The sequence below is a fragment of the Oryza brachyantha genome, chromosome 5 (assembly GCF_000231095.2).
Source record: "Oryza brachyantha chromosome 5, ObraRS2, whole genome shotgun sequence".
Taxonomy (NCBI): domain Eukaryota; kingdom Viridiplantae; phylum Streptophyta; class Magnoliopsida; order Poales; family Poaceae; genus Oryza; species Oryza brachyantha.
In genome coordinates this window covers 3,074,741-3,090,963 of record NC_023167.2, presented here as the reverse complement: position 1 = coordinate 3,090,963, position 16,223 = coordinate 3,074,741, and the positions used below count along the sequence as shown (strand labels likewise).

General features: G+C 43.3%; 1 protein-coding gene across 1 annotated transcript; it reads right to left on the bottom strand.

The window, feature by feature from the left end:
• Window positions 1-6,917: 6,917 nt before the first annotated feature.
• LOC102705077 (LRR receptor-like serine/threonine-protein kinase GSO1) lies at window positions 6,918-13,514 on the bottom strand. Its single transcript, XM_006654977.3, has 4 exons — window positions 13,332-13,514; window positions 11,678-11,793; window positions 10,780-10,905; window positions 6,918-10,323 (listed from the first exon to the last, which is right to left on the bottom strand). The coding sequence occupies exons 3-4, from the start codon at window positions 10,879-10,881 to the stop codon at window positions 7,186-7,188; spliced, it is 3,240 nt and encodes a 1,079-aa protein (XP_006655040.3). The 5' UTR covers window positions 10,882-10,905; window positions 11,678-11,793; window positions 13,332-13,514; the 3' UTR covers window positions 6,918-7,185.
• Window positions 13,515-16,223: the final 2,709 nt, after the last annotated feature.

Below are 16,223 nucleotides of genomic sequence, written 5' to 3'. Positions count from 1 at the left end.
CGAAGACGACAACGTAAGTACGTGCGGCTGAGAAGTACTCGTGCTATTTGCAACCAGCAAGATGGCATATACCGCATGCGCTTTGGGTAGTTTTGGAGCGGGATATTCGGTGCAGAAAATATAATATTAATATGGTATTTTAAAGCAACTTTTTATTAAAAAAAATTTGCAAAAAACATGTCGTTTAGCGGTTTAGAAAGTGTGCGTGAGAAAAACGAGATAATTTGGGTAAGAGACACAGGCCATATTATGAGTAGTCAATCTGCATGTAGGCGTGAAAACAGTCAGAAAACGGCCAAATCATTTCCATGACCATGTTATTCATTAAAAATGAATCGAAATAGGTATTGAAAATATTAGAAAATCCGAACCTGCAGTGATATTTGCCAATATATAGAACATGCAGTGATCTCTCTGGATAGTCAACATAAGCCAAAATATACTGGTCTGGTGTCGTTTGAGATCAACCCGGTGTTCAATTTGATAGCGAACAACTCAAATCACATTTGTTTAATGAGCTTTTAGGCCTTATTGGTTTTAACATAGTATTATTGTAATAAGGATTATAGAAATAATTTGAAACAAACAATTAGATTATTGCCACAGTTTTTTATAATATATATCCCAAATTACTATAATCTGATAGATAACTCAAGGGTATGTTTTTCAAATTATTGGGTGGCTAAACACCCTAGTTCTTTAAAGTAATTACACAGTTTCTCATTCATTACACACTTTAGCTTCAGTTTATAATAATATAGTTCACTAATCCTAAATAAAAACAAAACAAACGGAACATAGTTGGCACTCTCACAAGAACGAGACAACTGACTCGTTTAAGCCATTTTCCAAGTATAAACAGCTAATTTATCTATCTCACAGGTTATGGTACTTCCGGTGCATGTACTTTGCATTAATCTATGTGCAGACATGACCATGATCGAATTAGGATCGACGGTGAGCCATCTCCGGCCTTTGCCTAACCTCTTCTTTCTGACAGGAAGACGATCCATCGAGTGTACATGTGTGTATACTCTCTCCGTTTTTAAATATTTAATACCATTAACTTTTTGTCACATGTTTAATCGTTTGTTTTATTTAATTTTTTATAAAATATGTAAAGGTATATATATGCATAAAATTATATTTAATAATAAATAAAATGATATAAAAATAATTAATAATTATGTAAATTTTTGAATAAGACAACTAATCATGCGTGCATAAAAAAGCTAACGGGCATCAAATATTTAGAGACGGAGAGAGCAAGATACAGGAGTAGTGCATCTGCATGCATGTAATATTACTTAGGTGGTGTTTAGATTGAAAAATTTTTGAGAAAAGTGTCACGTCAAATGTTTAACTGGATGTCGAAAGGGGTTTTCGGACACGAATGAAAAAACGAATTTCATGGCTAGTCTAGAAACCGCGAGACGAATCTTTTGAGCCTAATTAATCCGTCATTAGCACATGTTGGTTACTGTAGCACTTGTGTCTAATCATAGACTAATTAGGCTCAAAAGATTTGTCTCAAGATTTCTTCCGTAACTGTGCAATTAGTTTTTTGATTTATCTATATTTAATACTTTATTTAGGTGTCCAAAGATTTAATGTGATGTCTTTAGAAAAACAAATTTTGGTAACTAAACAAGCCTTATGGCTGATGATGATCTGGCGGCGGCAGGAGCAGCATCTGGTCGGGTCGGGGACGGATTTGATGGACGACGCAGCAGCGTGCACCGACCACGATCAATGGCAGTGGAGACTAGTAAATTGCATCGCAGCCAGCCGCTGCCTGCTGGCCGATCGACTGGCCCTCCTTGCCATTAGGATTTTGGAGATGAATATGATTCTGGTATGGCTTTGTGGACCCTGAGTGTAAAACTGCAAATATAGGCCGGATTATACTTTATATTTATATTTGTTCTAAGAAAGCCCCTGTCCCGAGAGGCCATCTCAAACGGGTAACAAGTAATCCGTTTAAGATAACCTATCTTGTTGGAGTTAAATTTGACTGTAATCCGTTTTAGATAACCTTGTTGTAGTTGAAAACTAGCGGGAAATTACTTACCACATATGTAAGGTTATCCATGAAAGGTAATATAGTTATAAATCATTTCTTGTATCTGTGGTAGGTAATAGTTGTAAATCTTTTCTCATATCTGTGAAGGTGACACGGTAGGAACCATCATAGATGAGGGCTCTCTCGTGAATACAACCCGTAAGAGGTATGCATGTCAATTTTTTAGAACCGTCACATGTGATATACATGTCATTCCCCGTCCACTTGCTTTCATCTCTCTCTGGCTTGCATTCTCAACCCCCACAAATGAGCAAGAGGCAACATACTCAACCCTCAGTGATCAGGAGAAGACAAAGCTAGCCTAAATGGCTCCTCCAAGATCTTCATGCAACACCCGACAAGATGGTGATGAGACAGTGGTAACAATGACTAGAGAGGATAGATCTAATTGGCCCAACCCTAGGAGCGGTGGATTCAACACCTCCTCTGCAAGCCCATGAAGTTGCTTCCCCCTTGCTCTTCGAAGCATCATCGTTGTGTCCTCCTAAGTGCCATCACATGTCCCCACCAAAATCTAGCCACTGCATCCTTAGGGGTGTGAATCCGGCCTCCCCAAGATCAAGGGTCACTGAATCTAACCACCTCTGAGATTGCAGTAACCAAATTAAGAGGGGATTGGCTATGGTAGTTAGGAGACATATGGGGAGATAGCAGCGACGGTGCTTAAGAGAGCAAGGGGAGACAACAGTGGTGCTCGAGAACGAAGGGAGGAGAAGCAGCTTGTAGCAATATGATGATGATCAACAGCTTGCGCTAGCGGTCTCAACACACAAGTATTGCAACGGTGACAAACGTCCTATGTGAATTATTTTTTTAATAAAAATCTACATCACCAACCGTTCAATAGGAATAAATCGTTATATGTATCTAGATCAATAACGAGTATTCAATAGTCGTAGATATAGCTAGCCATCACTGGCCAATTGATCGTGATGGATGACGCCCTTGTTCAACTATCAAAGAAGACCCTCCCTATGGTAGTACTCTCTCAAGTCAAAAATATTTATCGTTTAAGATAAATTAGGTCAAACTTCTAAAATTCCAATATCATTAACTTGTTAGATCTTATAATTTTACTATAACACAAAATTGATTGTCAGAATTTTAGAAGTTTAACCAAATCTTTTTCTAAATAATAAATATTTTTGACCGAAAGGACTGAGGTATGTTTTCCCATCCTCTAGTTTATCATAAACAAGCTTTCAACAAGTGGAGCTCACTAATTCACCCCTTATGGCATATTCATCATCCTCGCATACTCCTCTGTCCACGGATACAATGTTCTAGCATTTTTGTGGGAGATTAAGAATGAAAAGAAAAGACATATTAGCTTAGTACCTCTCATCATGAGGACCGGAAGAGGAGTTGTAGGGTGGTTAGGGGTAGAATTAATTATTATTCTTAGCCTTTTTTTCTCATTTGTTTACATGAATTTATCCTCATCATAAAAACCTAGCACCATTTACCGCAACTCCTATTGTTAAAGTAGTATGTCCACCAAATCAAGACTATCCTTCTTAGGATCAGGTAAGCTTGCTTCTCTTTTAAAAACAAGACATGCATACACTTGAAAACCTCAATATTTGATACTTTTATCCATTGGATTCTTACTTAGAAGTGTTAATTTTGATAGTTATTGATAACATATACTCCCTCCATTCCACAATATAAGACTTTTTAATTTTTCCAAATTTATATGGACTAATAAATCTAGAAACATACACAAACCATATACATTGATAAATAGGTAAATGTAGATAAGACCAGAAAGTCTTACAATATGCAATAGAGCGAGTATATTATAAAAGAAATCAACTATTGAAGTCTGATATTTTGTATTGACTAAACTACAGTATGGCCCTTAAACGTCTTGATTAACTCCAGTCCCACAAAATGCATATTTACACTCATCAACTTGATAAATGTCTCATCCTAGTCCCCTGTCTGACATGGCAATGCCATAGGCACAAATGTGCCATCACCAATCCTACCCACATTTTCCTCTTTTTTCCCTCTCCTCTTATTTCTCTTCTTTTCCTCTTCTTCATGTTGTGTGTCAACATAAACATGGCAGCCACCGTGCTCTCGCCGAAGAGTACCCATGGCTGCGCTCTCATTGCATAGCAGGCACGATCGAGCATTTGAGCTCCCTGCAATTGTTGTGTTCAAACTACCTCGGTCACCATCATCGACCTTGCCATGCTCAGGTCTCTAACTAGAACTATCATCGCCAAGTTGTCATGGCTGCCACCTCCCTATCCTCTTTAGGCTTTAGCAGGTGGACACAAACTCTCCACCAGTAGAACTGGTACATGTGCTTGCTGCCGCTAGATCCAACCACCATGAGCCTCGGCTTGGCCAAATCTACCACAAAGATTTGAGGAAGGAGGGGGGAGGATGAGGGAGGAGAGGAGCAGCAACCAACACAATAATAATGGAGGGAAGGGGAGTGAGCACACAACACAACCACGATAATTTTGTCAGGAGCATCTTGAGGAGGATGACAATCTTGGGGAGGATGGCCTGAGGTGGAGGGGAGGGTTTTGAGCCATTGACCAACGGTGCTCGAATACAAGTCATGGGGAGCCCATCTTAGAAAGGGAAGTGTGACGGCTAATGCCCTTACCAGGCCATCATGTTGCCACTGCCCTTGTCGACCTCCCCCGACAACATCCTCGAGCCATTGCAAGGGTACCTACTATGGGGCCTTGCCACCCTCCGCGTTATAAGGTGATGCAGCATGGGGAGGCCCTCACTTGAGCTCCTTTGTGCACTTCAGCTCGCAATTGCCATCGTGTTGAGGAAGTAGGGAAGGTGGACGAGGAACGAGGAAAAGGAAAAGGAAAAGGAAAAGGAAAAGAAAGAAAAGAAGATAAATAGAAGATGGAAAGAAAGAAAAGGAAAAAATTAAGTGGGCCCTACTTGTCAGCCACAGTAGGACTGGTGATGATGCCACATTGTGTTGTTGTCGCATTGCCACATGGTATTGTTGATTGGAATGAGACATTTAGCAAGTTCATGGTGTAAATATGTATTTTTCAAGTTTATGGACCTAACTGAGACCGTCTCACAAACTTAAGAGCCGCTACTACGGTTTACTCGTTTACTCCCTCTACTTTTTTATTGGATGACGTGGACTTTTGGGTTTACGTTTGATTATTCGTCTTACACAAAAACATTACATAATTATTAATTATTTTGTTATGCGTTACTTATTCCTAAAGAGACTTTTAAGGATAACATATATTTTTGCATGTTTGCACATAAATTTTAAATAAAACAAACGGTTAAACATAAATCTAAAAGTCAAGGAAGCCAAATGAAAATCCGGGGGAAGTATATTTTAAAGGAGATAAATACTCTATGCCACTAAGTCTGTCCCAATTCAACAATCTTTCATCGATATTGTCACTTTCTATAATATGCTAGTGAGTTTATCGATTTTTTTCAATATGCTATTGGCCCGTTAATTTTTTTTAAAAAACCCAAAATACCCTTATAGATTACAAGGTTAACGATTAATTTTATACTACTAGAATTTTCAAAAAACTATGATATTTTGTGTATAGCCTCATTACATGGCGTGGAACTTTGTGTATAAGTTTCATGATTTTTTATATTTTATTTTTTGTAAAATATAATTTATTCATACTATATAATATATATTAAAAATCATTGATATAACAAACTTCAATGTTGAGCAAGGAGGCTATGCAAAAATTTTATAATTTTTTTGAAACTTCTGAGGGTATAAATCAATTGTTAACAATGAATATATATATATATATAAGGGTATTTTGAATATTTTGGAAAAATATCATTGGTCCAATGGCGTATTGTAGAACAATTGACAAACTCATTGGATTATTATAGAAAGAGGCAATATCGACCCGGTGGCATGGAGTAGATTCTCCCGTTTCAAAATGGATGAAATAATACCCTAATGAAATATACTCCGTCTCTGTATTCTATAAACGGTGTCATTAACTTTTTAGCACAACTTTGATCATTTATCTTATTCAAAAGTTTTGTGAAAATATAAGTTATAACTAAATAAATATGACATAATTTTTAAAAAAATGAATGGTCAACTGTGTGCTAAAAATCAATAGTATCATTTATAAAAATATATGGAGGGAGTGCAAGGTAGTGGTAAGATGCTCATGTCATCATGTCAACATACCATCCTTACTGTGGTCTGGTTGTTTTCTAGATTTTAAAAAAAATTTAACCTTTTTAATTTATATCTTAAAAATCATTCCAAAAATTGTTTTTCATATCTAAACTTTTTTTGTCCATACAATTTTAAATGGCTTGGCAGGACAACACCAATACACCACTAAAGCCTGCATACAGTGGTCACGCCGCTTTTTATGATATGGCAGCCCCACAAAGTGTAGTTTAAATAATATGATTTCAGGGACTTAGGTGGTGTTTAGTTACCAAAATTTTTTAGTAAAAACATCACATCGAACGTTTGACAGGACGTCGGAAGGGATTTTCGGACACGAATGAAAAAAACAAATTTCAGATTCCGGCTAAAAACCGCGAGACAAATTTTTTGAGCCTAACTAATCCATCATTAACACATATTGGTTACTGTAGCACTTATGACTAATCATGTCCTAATTAGGCTTAAAAGATTCGTGTCAAGATTTCTTCCATAACTGTGCAATTAGTTTTTTAATTCATCTATGTTTAATAATCCATTTAAATGTCCAAAAGTTCTATGTGATGTTTTTGGAACTAAACAGGCCTTATTTTTAAAATCCAAATTTGGAAAGTTGTAATATTTAATATATTTTTCCTAGCCCGAGGACCCGAGCTACGCGTCTTCGTTATTCATGCCTGTAGAAAGATTTGTGTACTGGGCCGAGCCTAAACCAAAATCATTGGGCCTCCATACTTAGGCCCAAAAGCAAACCCATTTGACAAAACCAAAGTTGTTCTAGTTAGCGCTTCTTCCCGGCTAATTTGCTTCGCTGATCAACTTCTTGCTTTCATAGCAAATGACAAGAACAAGGCAAAATGTAAACAAGCAACAACGAGAAGATGAACATGAGCTTAAAGGCGATCGATCATGGGCGCGCCGGCGTCGCGGTTCAGCACTTGCTCGTCGGGTTCACGGCGCCGGTGGCCGCTTCCGCCGGTTTCCCGTGCAGCACGCTGGTGGCCTCCGACGACGCCGAGCTGTACTTCTCCTCGGCGGCGGACGACGCCACCGACACCGAGCCGACCTTCCAGTACTTGCGGTCCCCGGCACGCCACTTGCCGCCGCCCTTGCCGTGCGCCGCCGAGGAGGCGGTCTCCTCGCCGTCGGAGCTCGACACGGAGGCCACGGCCCTCCAGTTGCTCCACATCCTGAGCATTATGTACAGGAGCGCCACGCACACGGCCGCCGACACGACGGCGATGGCCGCCACGATGACGGACACCTCGGCGCCCGGCAGCAGCCGCCGCGCCGCCCCGCAGGAGGGCAGCGGCGCGCCGCAGAGCTCGACGTTGCCGGCGAAAGACGTGGCAGGGAAGGTGGAGAGCGCGCCCGGGATCCCGCCGGAGAGGAGGTTGTCGGAGAGGTTGAGGAGGTGGAGGCTCGTCAGCTGCAGCAGCGAGGAAGGTACCCGGCCATGGAGGTGGTTGGAGGAGAGGTTGAGCCTCTCCAGCTTGACGAGGTTGCCGAGGGACGCCGGGATCTCGCCGGAGAGCTTGTTCCGGCTCAGGTCCAGTATCACCTGCAGCTCCGGCAGCTGCCCCAGCTCCGGTGGGATCGGCCCCTCCAGCAAGTTCTCTGACAGCCGTAGCTCGTATAGCTTGTTGCAGCGCCGTAGCTCCGGCGGAATGACGCCGGTGAAGCCGTTCTTCTGCAGGTTCAGAACGTTGAGAGATGTCAGCTTCCCGATCTCCGGCGGGATGCTCCCGGAGAGACGGTTGTCGCTCAGGGACAGCTTGAGGAGGCCCGAGCAATCGCCGAGCTCCACCGGAATGCCGCCGGTGAAGTCGTTCGACGAGAGGTCGAGCTCTCCGAGCGACCGGAGACCGCCGAGCCATGGAGGGACGGTGCCGGTTAGGCTGTTCCCGTCGAGGTTCAGATGGGTGAGCAGCTTGCAGTTGGAGAGCTCCGGCGGGATGCTGCCGGAGAAGTTGTTGTTCGAGAGGTCAAGTATCTTGAGCTCAGTCAGGTCGCCCAGCTCGGCCGGGATCGCGCCGGCGAGCCTGTTGCCGGCTAGCTGGAGCCGGACCATCCCCTTCGACCGCGCGACTGCCGCCGGAATAACGCCGGAGAAGCTGTTGTTGGTCAGAGCCAGCACGGCGAGGGAGCTCGAGCCGAGGAGCGGCACGACGGCGCCGGTGAACCTGTTGTGGGAGAAGTTGATCACCGTCAGGTTCTTGAGCTCGAACAGCGACTCCGGCAGGGGGCCCTCCAGCGAGTTGTTGTACAAGGTGACGATGCTGAGCTCGGCGAGGCGGCCGAACGACTCCGGCAGCTCGCCGGAGAGCCGGTTGTCCGCCAGCGCCAGCGCTTGCAAACTCCTGCATTCGCCGAGGCTCGCCGGAATCGGGCCAGACAGGTCATTCTGCCGGAGCTGGAGCACGGCGAGGTTCTTGAGGTTGCCGATCCTCTCAGGGATCGGGCCATGGAAGTGGTTGCCGAAGAAGTCGACCTCCTCCAAGCTCGTGCAGTTGGTGATCTCCTCGGGGATAACTCCGGTCATCTCGTTCTCGTAGAGGAACAGCAGCTTCAGCCTCTGCAGCCGGCCGATCTCCGGAGGGATGCCGCCGGTGAGGCCATTGTGGTAAAGAGACAGCACCTCCAGGTTACTCAGGTTCCCTATCTGCGGCGGCACAACGCCGGTGAAGCTGTTGTTGTGCAGAACAAGGTTGACGAGGCCCGACAGCCGGTCGATCGCCGGAGGTATCTCACCGGTGAAGCTGTTGTTCGACAAGTCGATGGACTGCAGAGTGGTGCAGCTGAGCAGGGCATCAATGCCGCCTCCGAGGTTGTTGCCGGCGAGGAACAGGTTCTCCAAGCTCGAGTTGCCATTGCCATTGCCATTGCAGAGGCCTTCAGGGATGGTGCCCTCCAGGAGATTTTCAGACAGCACAAGGTACTTCAGATTCTTCAGTTGTGATGCAGAGATGGCACTGATCTCTCCAGAAAGATTGTTCTTGGACAAATCCAGAACCTGCAGCTGGCTCAGCCGGTTCAGTTCTTCCGGGATGCCGCCGGTGAGGCGGTTGCCGAGCAGGTTGAGGTATGTCAAGCTGGAGAGGTTACCGATCTCCGGCGAAATCACGCCGGAGAACTGGTTGTCTCCTAGGTTCAGAGATTGGAGAGAGCTCAGGCTGCCAATGGAGGAAGGTATGATGCCATCCAGCTTGTTGTCAGCCACCGAGAGGACACGCAGGTTTGCACAACCGGCGAGCTGCTCCGGGAGGCCGCCGGTGAGGGTGTTGTTGTCCAGGGCCAGCTGCTGCAGCTGCTTCAGGTTGCCAATCTGGTGGGGAATGGCGCCGGTCAGCTGGCAGTAGGCCAGGCCGATCGTCTCCAGCTCCGAGCAGTTGCCGAGCTCCGGCGGTATCTCACCGTGCAGCGGGTTGTTGCCGATCCTGAGTACCTTCATGTTCTTGAGGCCACCCAGCTCCGGTGGGATGGTGCCGGTGAGGAGGTTGGAGTGTAGCAGCAGCGTCGTCAGGCTCTGCAGCGTCCCGAGCTCCGGCGGGATTGCGCCGGTGAGGGAATTGGAGGACAGATCAATGGACTCAACTGAGTCCAGGCCGGCCATCGCCGGCGATATCGTGCCGGACAGGCCATACCCCGAGAGGTTGAGGCCGGTGACAATGCCCTTCCCTGTCAGGCACGTCACGCCGTGCCATGAGCAGACGTCGGCCTCCGGCGACCAGCCGGAGAGGACGCCATTAGGGTCAGTGAAACCGGACTTCACTTGCAGGAGAGTGGCAGGTGCTGCATCTAACGCGGCCACTACACATGATGGTGCAAGTAGGATGCCACAGAACAGAGGTAGAAGAAGAAGAAGAGAAAGAACAATGGAGGAGATTCTCAGCTTGCTAGACATTGCTAAGACCATGATACCAAGCAACTGTGTAACTGAAGTAGTGTTCTGAGATGCATGAAGTGAACTTACAGAATGCTGGAACTCTGGAGATGACAAGGTGAGTATGAAACCATGAACTCCATCGGTGAGGTGTGGAGGCTCATGTGCACAAAGTAGGTGCCTAAGCTGCAAAAGGCAGAAACAAAGTTGTCAAACACTACCTGCTCTGTGCATATCACTCAGGGTAATGCGATGGATTCTTGGTACTGAAATGCAGCACAAAGCCAAGGGAGAAGGTAGAGCTTGCACTGTAGACTATCTCTTGCAGATATGAGGTTATAATAATCAGCCTAGACTTAGCATAATGCAGAGCTAAGTATGAGGTATTTTAAAGGCTAATCTTGTTGCTTTGACTTGTTAGCTCAGCTTCTTCTGCATGGCAACAGGTGACGAGGATGAAAAGGGCAGCGGGAATCACTAAGATACACTGCACTTTACAGACTATGCGTGCGTAAACAGTTCAACCACTCTCCATGATTTGGTGGCATCAGGACAATAAGATGATGCTTCCATCCTTATTCCTTGGCTTAATAGTTTTCTAACTCAGGTTTAGTGACAGAAAACTAATAGATTCGTGCTTACCCTGTTCATCGACTCCAAAGTCATTTTTTTCGCTGACTCTGCAAACAAGTACATAGCATGAAATTTTCTCCTTGGCAGCCTAATTTGGCACCGATCCACCATGAGAAGTACTGGCAGACCATCTCACTACAAGGGAATTCAGAAAGTTGAATGTGTAATTAACAAATGATAAGAACCAGGAGAGCATACTATAATACAATTATGATCATGTAACAGAAGGTAAATGGAGTACAGACCCAAAGTGATGTAAAATATGAAACGGAGGGAGTATTATACTAAGTTTACTAATCCTAATAAGTTTGTGATGCTATGATAACATGTTTTCAAACCAATACTACTCATACCATTTTTTTAGTAAATAGCAATTTCAGAAGTTATTGATAATACATTTTTTAAAAAAAAGTTTGATGAAATCTTATTCTACACGTCAAATATTTATTTTCAGAGGGAGTGTTTTAGTTTGGGTCAGAAATATCCTGGGCCAATAATTTACATTGGCCTTCCAAGCAACGCCCCTTAGATAAACTGCATATGGAACGAAAACTATGTACGTGGTGAAAACAATATGATTTTTCTAAGAGTTTTTTTTTACTATACTTGACAAGGCACTTGAAGGATATTATATTTGATGGTGTAAAACTTGGTATCTTTAAGTATATTCTCAAAAACCGTAAAATTTATCTAATATTTGTATCTGAATAGACCACATTAACATAATTACAGAAAGGATTAATTAATCAACATGCCAGCTAGAACCACATAGTGGCATTCCTTTCAATTATCAGGTAGAGAGAAAGTGACTTTTGCAGGGGAGTGACAGTGACAGGAACAGAATTGCATCAATAAACCACACGAAACAAAGGTGAAGCCGAGAAGAGAAGAGGGAAAAAACACAGACCTCACAGTAACCACCACAATAGTTGTATCCAGGTCCCATCACAGGCAAAACTGCAGCAGCCAGCAGCATGCATGGGACGCACCAGCTCGCACTTTTCTTTGTTTCCTTCAGTTGAACTGCACATAAAAGGGATTCCATCGTGAGGAAACATCCAACCAGATAGAGACATGAATATTGTTATCTGGTTATCTACTATTGCCTATTGGCTTCTAAACTCTCATGATGCACAACGACACCCTCCTTTCTGGTTCAGATTTCAGAGTTCAGACCACATTGTGGTGACCTATATTTGAAACTAACTCTTTTTTCGAACTAATTTATCAACTCGTTTAGCTGTAAAAGTGTAAAACCACACTAATTAGCAATGCATGATTGGAATTTTTGAGAAAAATGGTAGAAAGGGCAGCAGATGATTGGTTATGACTCAAAGCGTCCAACTACCCGTCATTTCGGAAACATGAGGACAGATACAGACTAGTGCAATGGTTGCATCATTGGTCTAAGATTGACTTTGTTTGACATTCAAACAATTTAGTACTGGGTCCTGATTGAGCTGGGTTTGACTTAAGCTTGCCTAATACTGTGCTATTTGCTTGTACGTTTGTAACCTGCCTAACCACAGGATTTGAGATCCGGATGGGACATGGACCAAAGGACAAATGTGGGTGTTGAATAACGTGTCCCTTTCTTTCTTCCTTATCTTAAATGAACTGCTTAATTAAATCTTAAAAATACATACAATTTAATATAAGATGTCGAAAACGAGATGGTATATTTAAGCAAAAATCACGGACCCCAGAACAAACAAAACATTCTTGGACAAATGGGCATGTCCATCACGCTCATTAACTATACATCACTTGCTACTTGGAGATGCAGGAACCTTACCCTCTTAAACTCAGCTAAACACTAATATGAATACATCCATTAGACATGCGCCACATCAGTATAGTAGAATATTTTTTTCATTTTTGAATACCAAATTTTACATAGAAAACAGTGATAACTCATGGTATCTCCTCGAGGATGGAAAAATTGCTCAGTATAGTATATTTAAATGATGAGAAAGAAAAGTTGTGTTCATGATGTTCATTATGTTCCTTTTTACTTCTTGTTTCAGATATTGATATGGTCTCCAATACACATGTTTGACTCTTTTTTAACTATATGCTCATAAAATACTATGGAAAACATAATGGTAGGATGGTATTTTCATTATGGATCTACATATGTCATTTTTATATGACAGATCCGAATAAATATTTGCATACATTTGCATCTAAGCTAAGGTTTGGACTGTATGCATTCTAAACTGGAATCTATCACTAACAGGAGTATGGCCAATTTTATTAATAGAAAAAAGGGCAGGGAATTTGGCAGACATAAGACACTGTCTGAAAAAATGAAGTACCTAGTACCATGCCAACAAAGTATAAGACACTTCTAATCATGAAACACCTGAAGAATTTAGACTTTCCCCTGAATTTTTCTCCAATTTCTCAGATCATTAAATTTTCAGTCATTATCATGCTATAAATTTAAACTTCACCAGGTTCCTCTGGGGCCCAACACAGCTATTTTAATCTTCCTCTTATTTGTTCATAACTTCACTTCCAAATGCAATAGTTAATAATTAAAGTAAACATCGGCTAACCTGTCTGCAATGGCCAGCAGGCATGAAATAGGGTAGTTTACACGAGAAACCTGTGGACGTCAACCTTAAGCATGTGCATAGGGTATAGCTCATCAGCATCACCTTTTCCCCATGCATCCAATCAGCTCCGTGAGGCAAACTTTTCCAGTAAAAAGTCGATCTCCTTTCAGGAATCTGCCGGTAATAAAGCTCTTCCTCCCCCGTATGGTAATTATTCCCCATTTGACTTGAGCACATCCATAGCAGAAGAAGATGAGCATCCTACAGACCCCTGCATGCATGGCGATCGAGCGCGGCCTGCAATGCAGCCGCAAGTAGAGTTGACAGTGTGCAGTGCAGGAAGGAAAACGAAAAGCTGGAGCGTTGCCAACCTGCCGTCCGTGCGTGCGTGTTCCCAGGATGGATGCCTCAATCAGCGGCGTGTCAAGGAGACAATCGACTTCGGCAGAGCTGCGTGGAGGCTTCTGACATTTCGTCGAAAACCATGTTCAGTTTCACATAGAAGTAGTGCCGCCATCCATCAGCCCGGTTATCTTTCTGCATTCTGCATCATGCTTGCGTCGTCAGATGTCATCCGAACATGTGCCAATCTACATCACAAGCAAACAATGGGGGAGTAGCGGCAGATCAGCTGCCTAATCTGTGGAAGTTGCAGTGAAGCTGGAGTTGCAGTGATTTCAGCTTGCATCTTCATGTGAAATGGCGATCGGTATGAGCAGTGAGTACGGAGGGAGTACTCATCTTCCATCCCATGTGCAATCGACTCCGGCGTGCATCCCTGGCCCTGATCTGCAGGATATATCCCATTGACGGACGAAGGCACAGTGGGACGTCGGCCGACCCCTCCGCAACCGCAGCACACACGCACGCCGGAGCCACGCGTTGGCCGTGGTTCGATGCGCGCTCTCCCGCCTTAGCGCCATAACGTCGAACACCTGGCGGGCGTGCGGGCGCCAAGGCCCGGTGGCGGCACGACGAATGCTTTGAAGAGTCCACGGGCCTCTCCTCACACACAACACTGGCTCGGAAACCATCTCTATACGCCTTCCATGCCGAAAGTCCGAGCATCCGTCGCCGCCGCCGCCGCCGAGCAGAAGCCGGGAACCGGCTGCCGCCGTCGCCGTGGCGAGCGGAGCCGGGTGCCAAGCCAACGCCACGGTAGTGTTGGGCCGGGCCGAGACACAGGGCCTGTTTGGGGAGTTTCTCCAGCAGCTTCTGATGCTGCTTCTGACAGAAGCTGCCCCAAACGATCAACAGCTTAATCTGTAGATTCAGGAAATGAATTAAGAATCCAAAATCTGGAGAAGCTGGGTTTAGGAGCTGTTATAGATTCTCAAAAACTGGCTACCAAGCAGCTGCTTCTCAGAATCTAAAACTCTCCCAAACAGACCCATAGTCTACTTGGGGATCACTTTGATTCGGCCCATTCACAAATTTGAACGGGCCTTATAGCCCATCATACCCAATGCTGTAATTGGGTTAGCCTGGAAGCCACATGTTACCTAAGGCTGTAAATGACCTTGTTTGGATGGAATTTTTTAAATTTTATTTATTAAATAATTTGCAAATCTAATTTACATTTTAAAAATTCACGAAACTAACCTCATGTCACCTAGAAAGGCGAAAAGGTGATGTGGCAAATGGCCACTCAGTCACGATGAACTGTCGGAATGGCGGCACGACAAATTTTGTATTTAGGCCTTTGCCGTCCTCTATAAAGGCGGAAAGGGCCTAAATGCAAAATTTTCCGTGCCGTTCGAAAATTTTGTAATTTAATTGTGGTCTGATATATATATGTATAATGTATGAAATTGTTTAATCAATAGTACTACTTGGTTCAGCGGTCATTATCTTCTTCTTCTATTTAGGAGACTCGAGGTCGAACCCTTGCAAGAGCATGCTGCTACCGGGAGAGCGGCAGGAGGTTAGTTTTGTGATCTTTTAAAATATAAACTTAAATTTGTAAATTATTTAATAAATAAAATCAAAAATCAAAAAAATTCGTTTGGATGTGGTGAGATTCCTCTCAAATTTTATATGTCCAGCCTCTTGTTTCACTTCTACTTAAGGGTTTATCAGCGCTTGAAAAATATTTTTGGATCTAATCTTTACATATATGTGTTATTAACAACTTAAAAGCATATGCTAAAAATTAAATAGAGTACAGTAAAAACATAAAGTCAACTCTAAATTTAATTTTAAATATTAAAATTTTCCTTGTATTTATCTGCTAAATGGTAAAGGATGAAGTTTTGATGGTAATATAAGTATTTGCGCATTTCTTAGAGCATCTCTAACGGTGAGCTAAAAATTAACTCTCAATTATTCTGAATTGGTAACATCCGAAAAAACATTAGAGCCAAGAATCACTCTCATCTCCAACGGTAACTCAAATGTTGGGAGCCATAGGGGAAGGCCAAAATTTAGGTCAGAAAATGTTGATACTTATGTGTGTTAAAAGTTTGGAAGTAGTTTTGGACAGCTGTTGGAGCGTGGTTTTACCCTTTAATACCAAAATTTAATTTTTAGGAATCATATTAGCCTCTTGTTGAAGATACTCTTAAGCAGGGAAAGTTGGAAGCATCTTCCATCTTCTACACTAATCACAGAAGTACAAATACACATGCTCAGCCATTTGTTTAATTCTAAGGATCAGATCGAATTCTGAGTGAAAGGGCTTGTAGCTCAGTGGTTGCAGTAGCCTGAGTAGCACCTAATGTGCTGGGTTCAAATCGACACATGAGCATGAATTTTAGATTGGGTATTTGAGGGGCTAAGCCCCCTACTTAGGCTAAGTTTCCAAAAGTTCCTGAAATTAAAAAAATAGTCGCATATATCCGAATGAATATAGAGGCCAGGTAAAAATACCTTTCTCTAAAAAAATCACACATA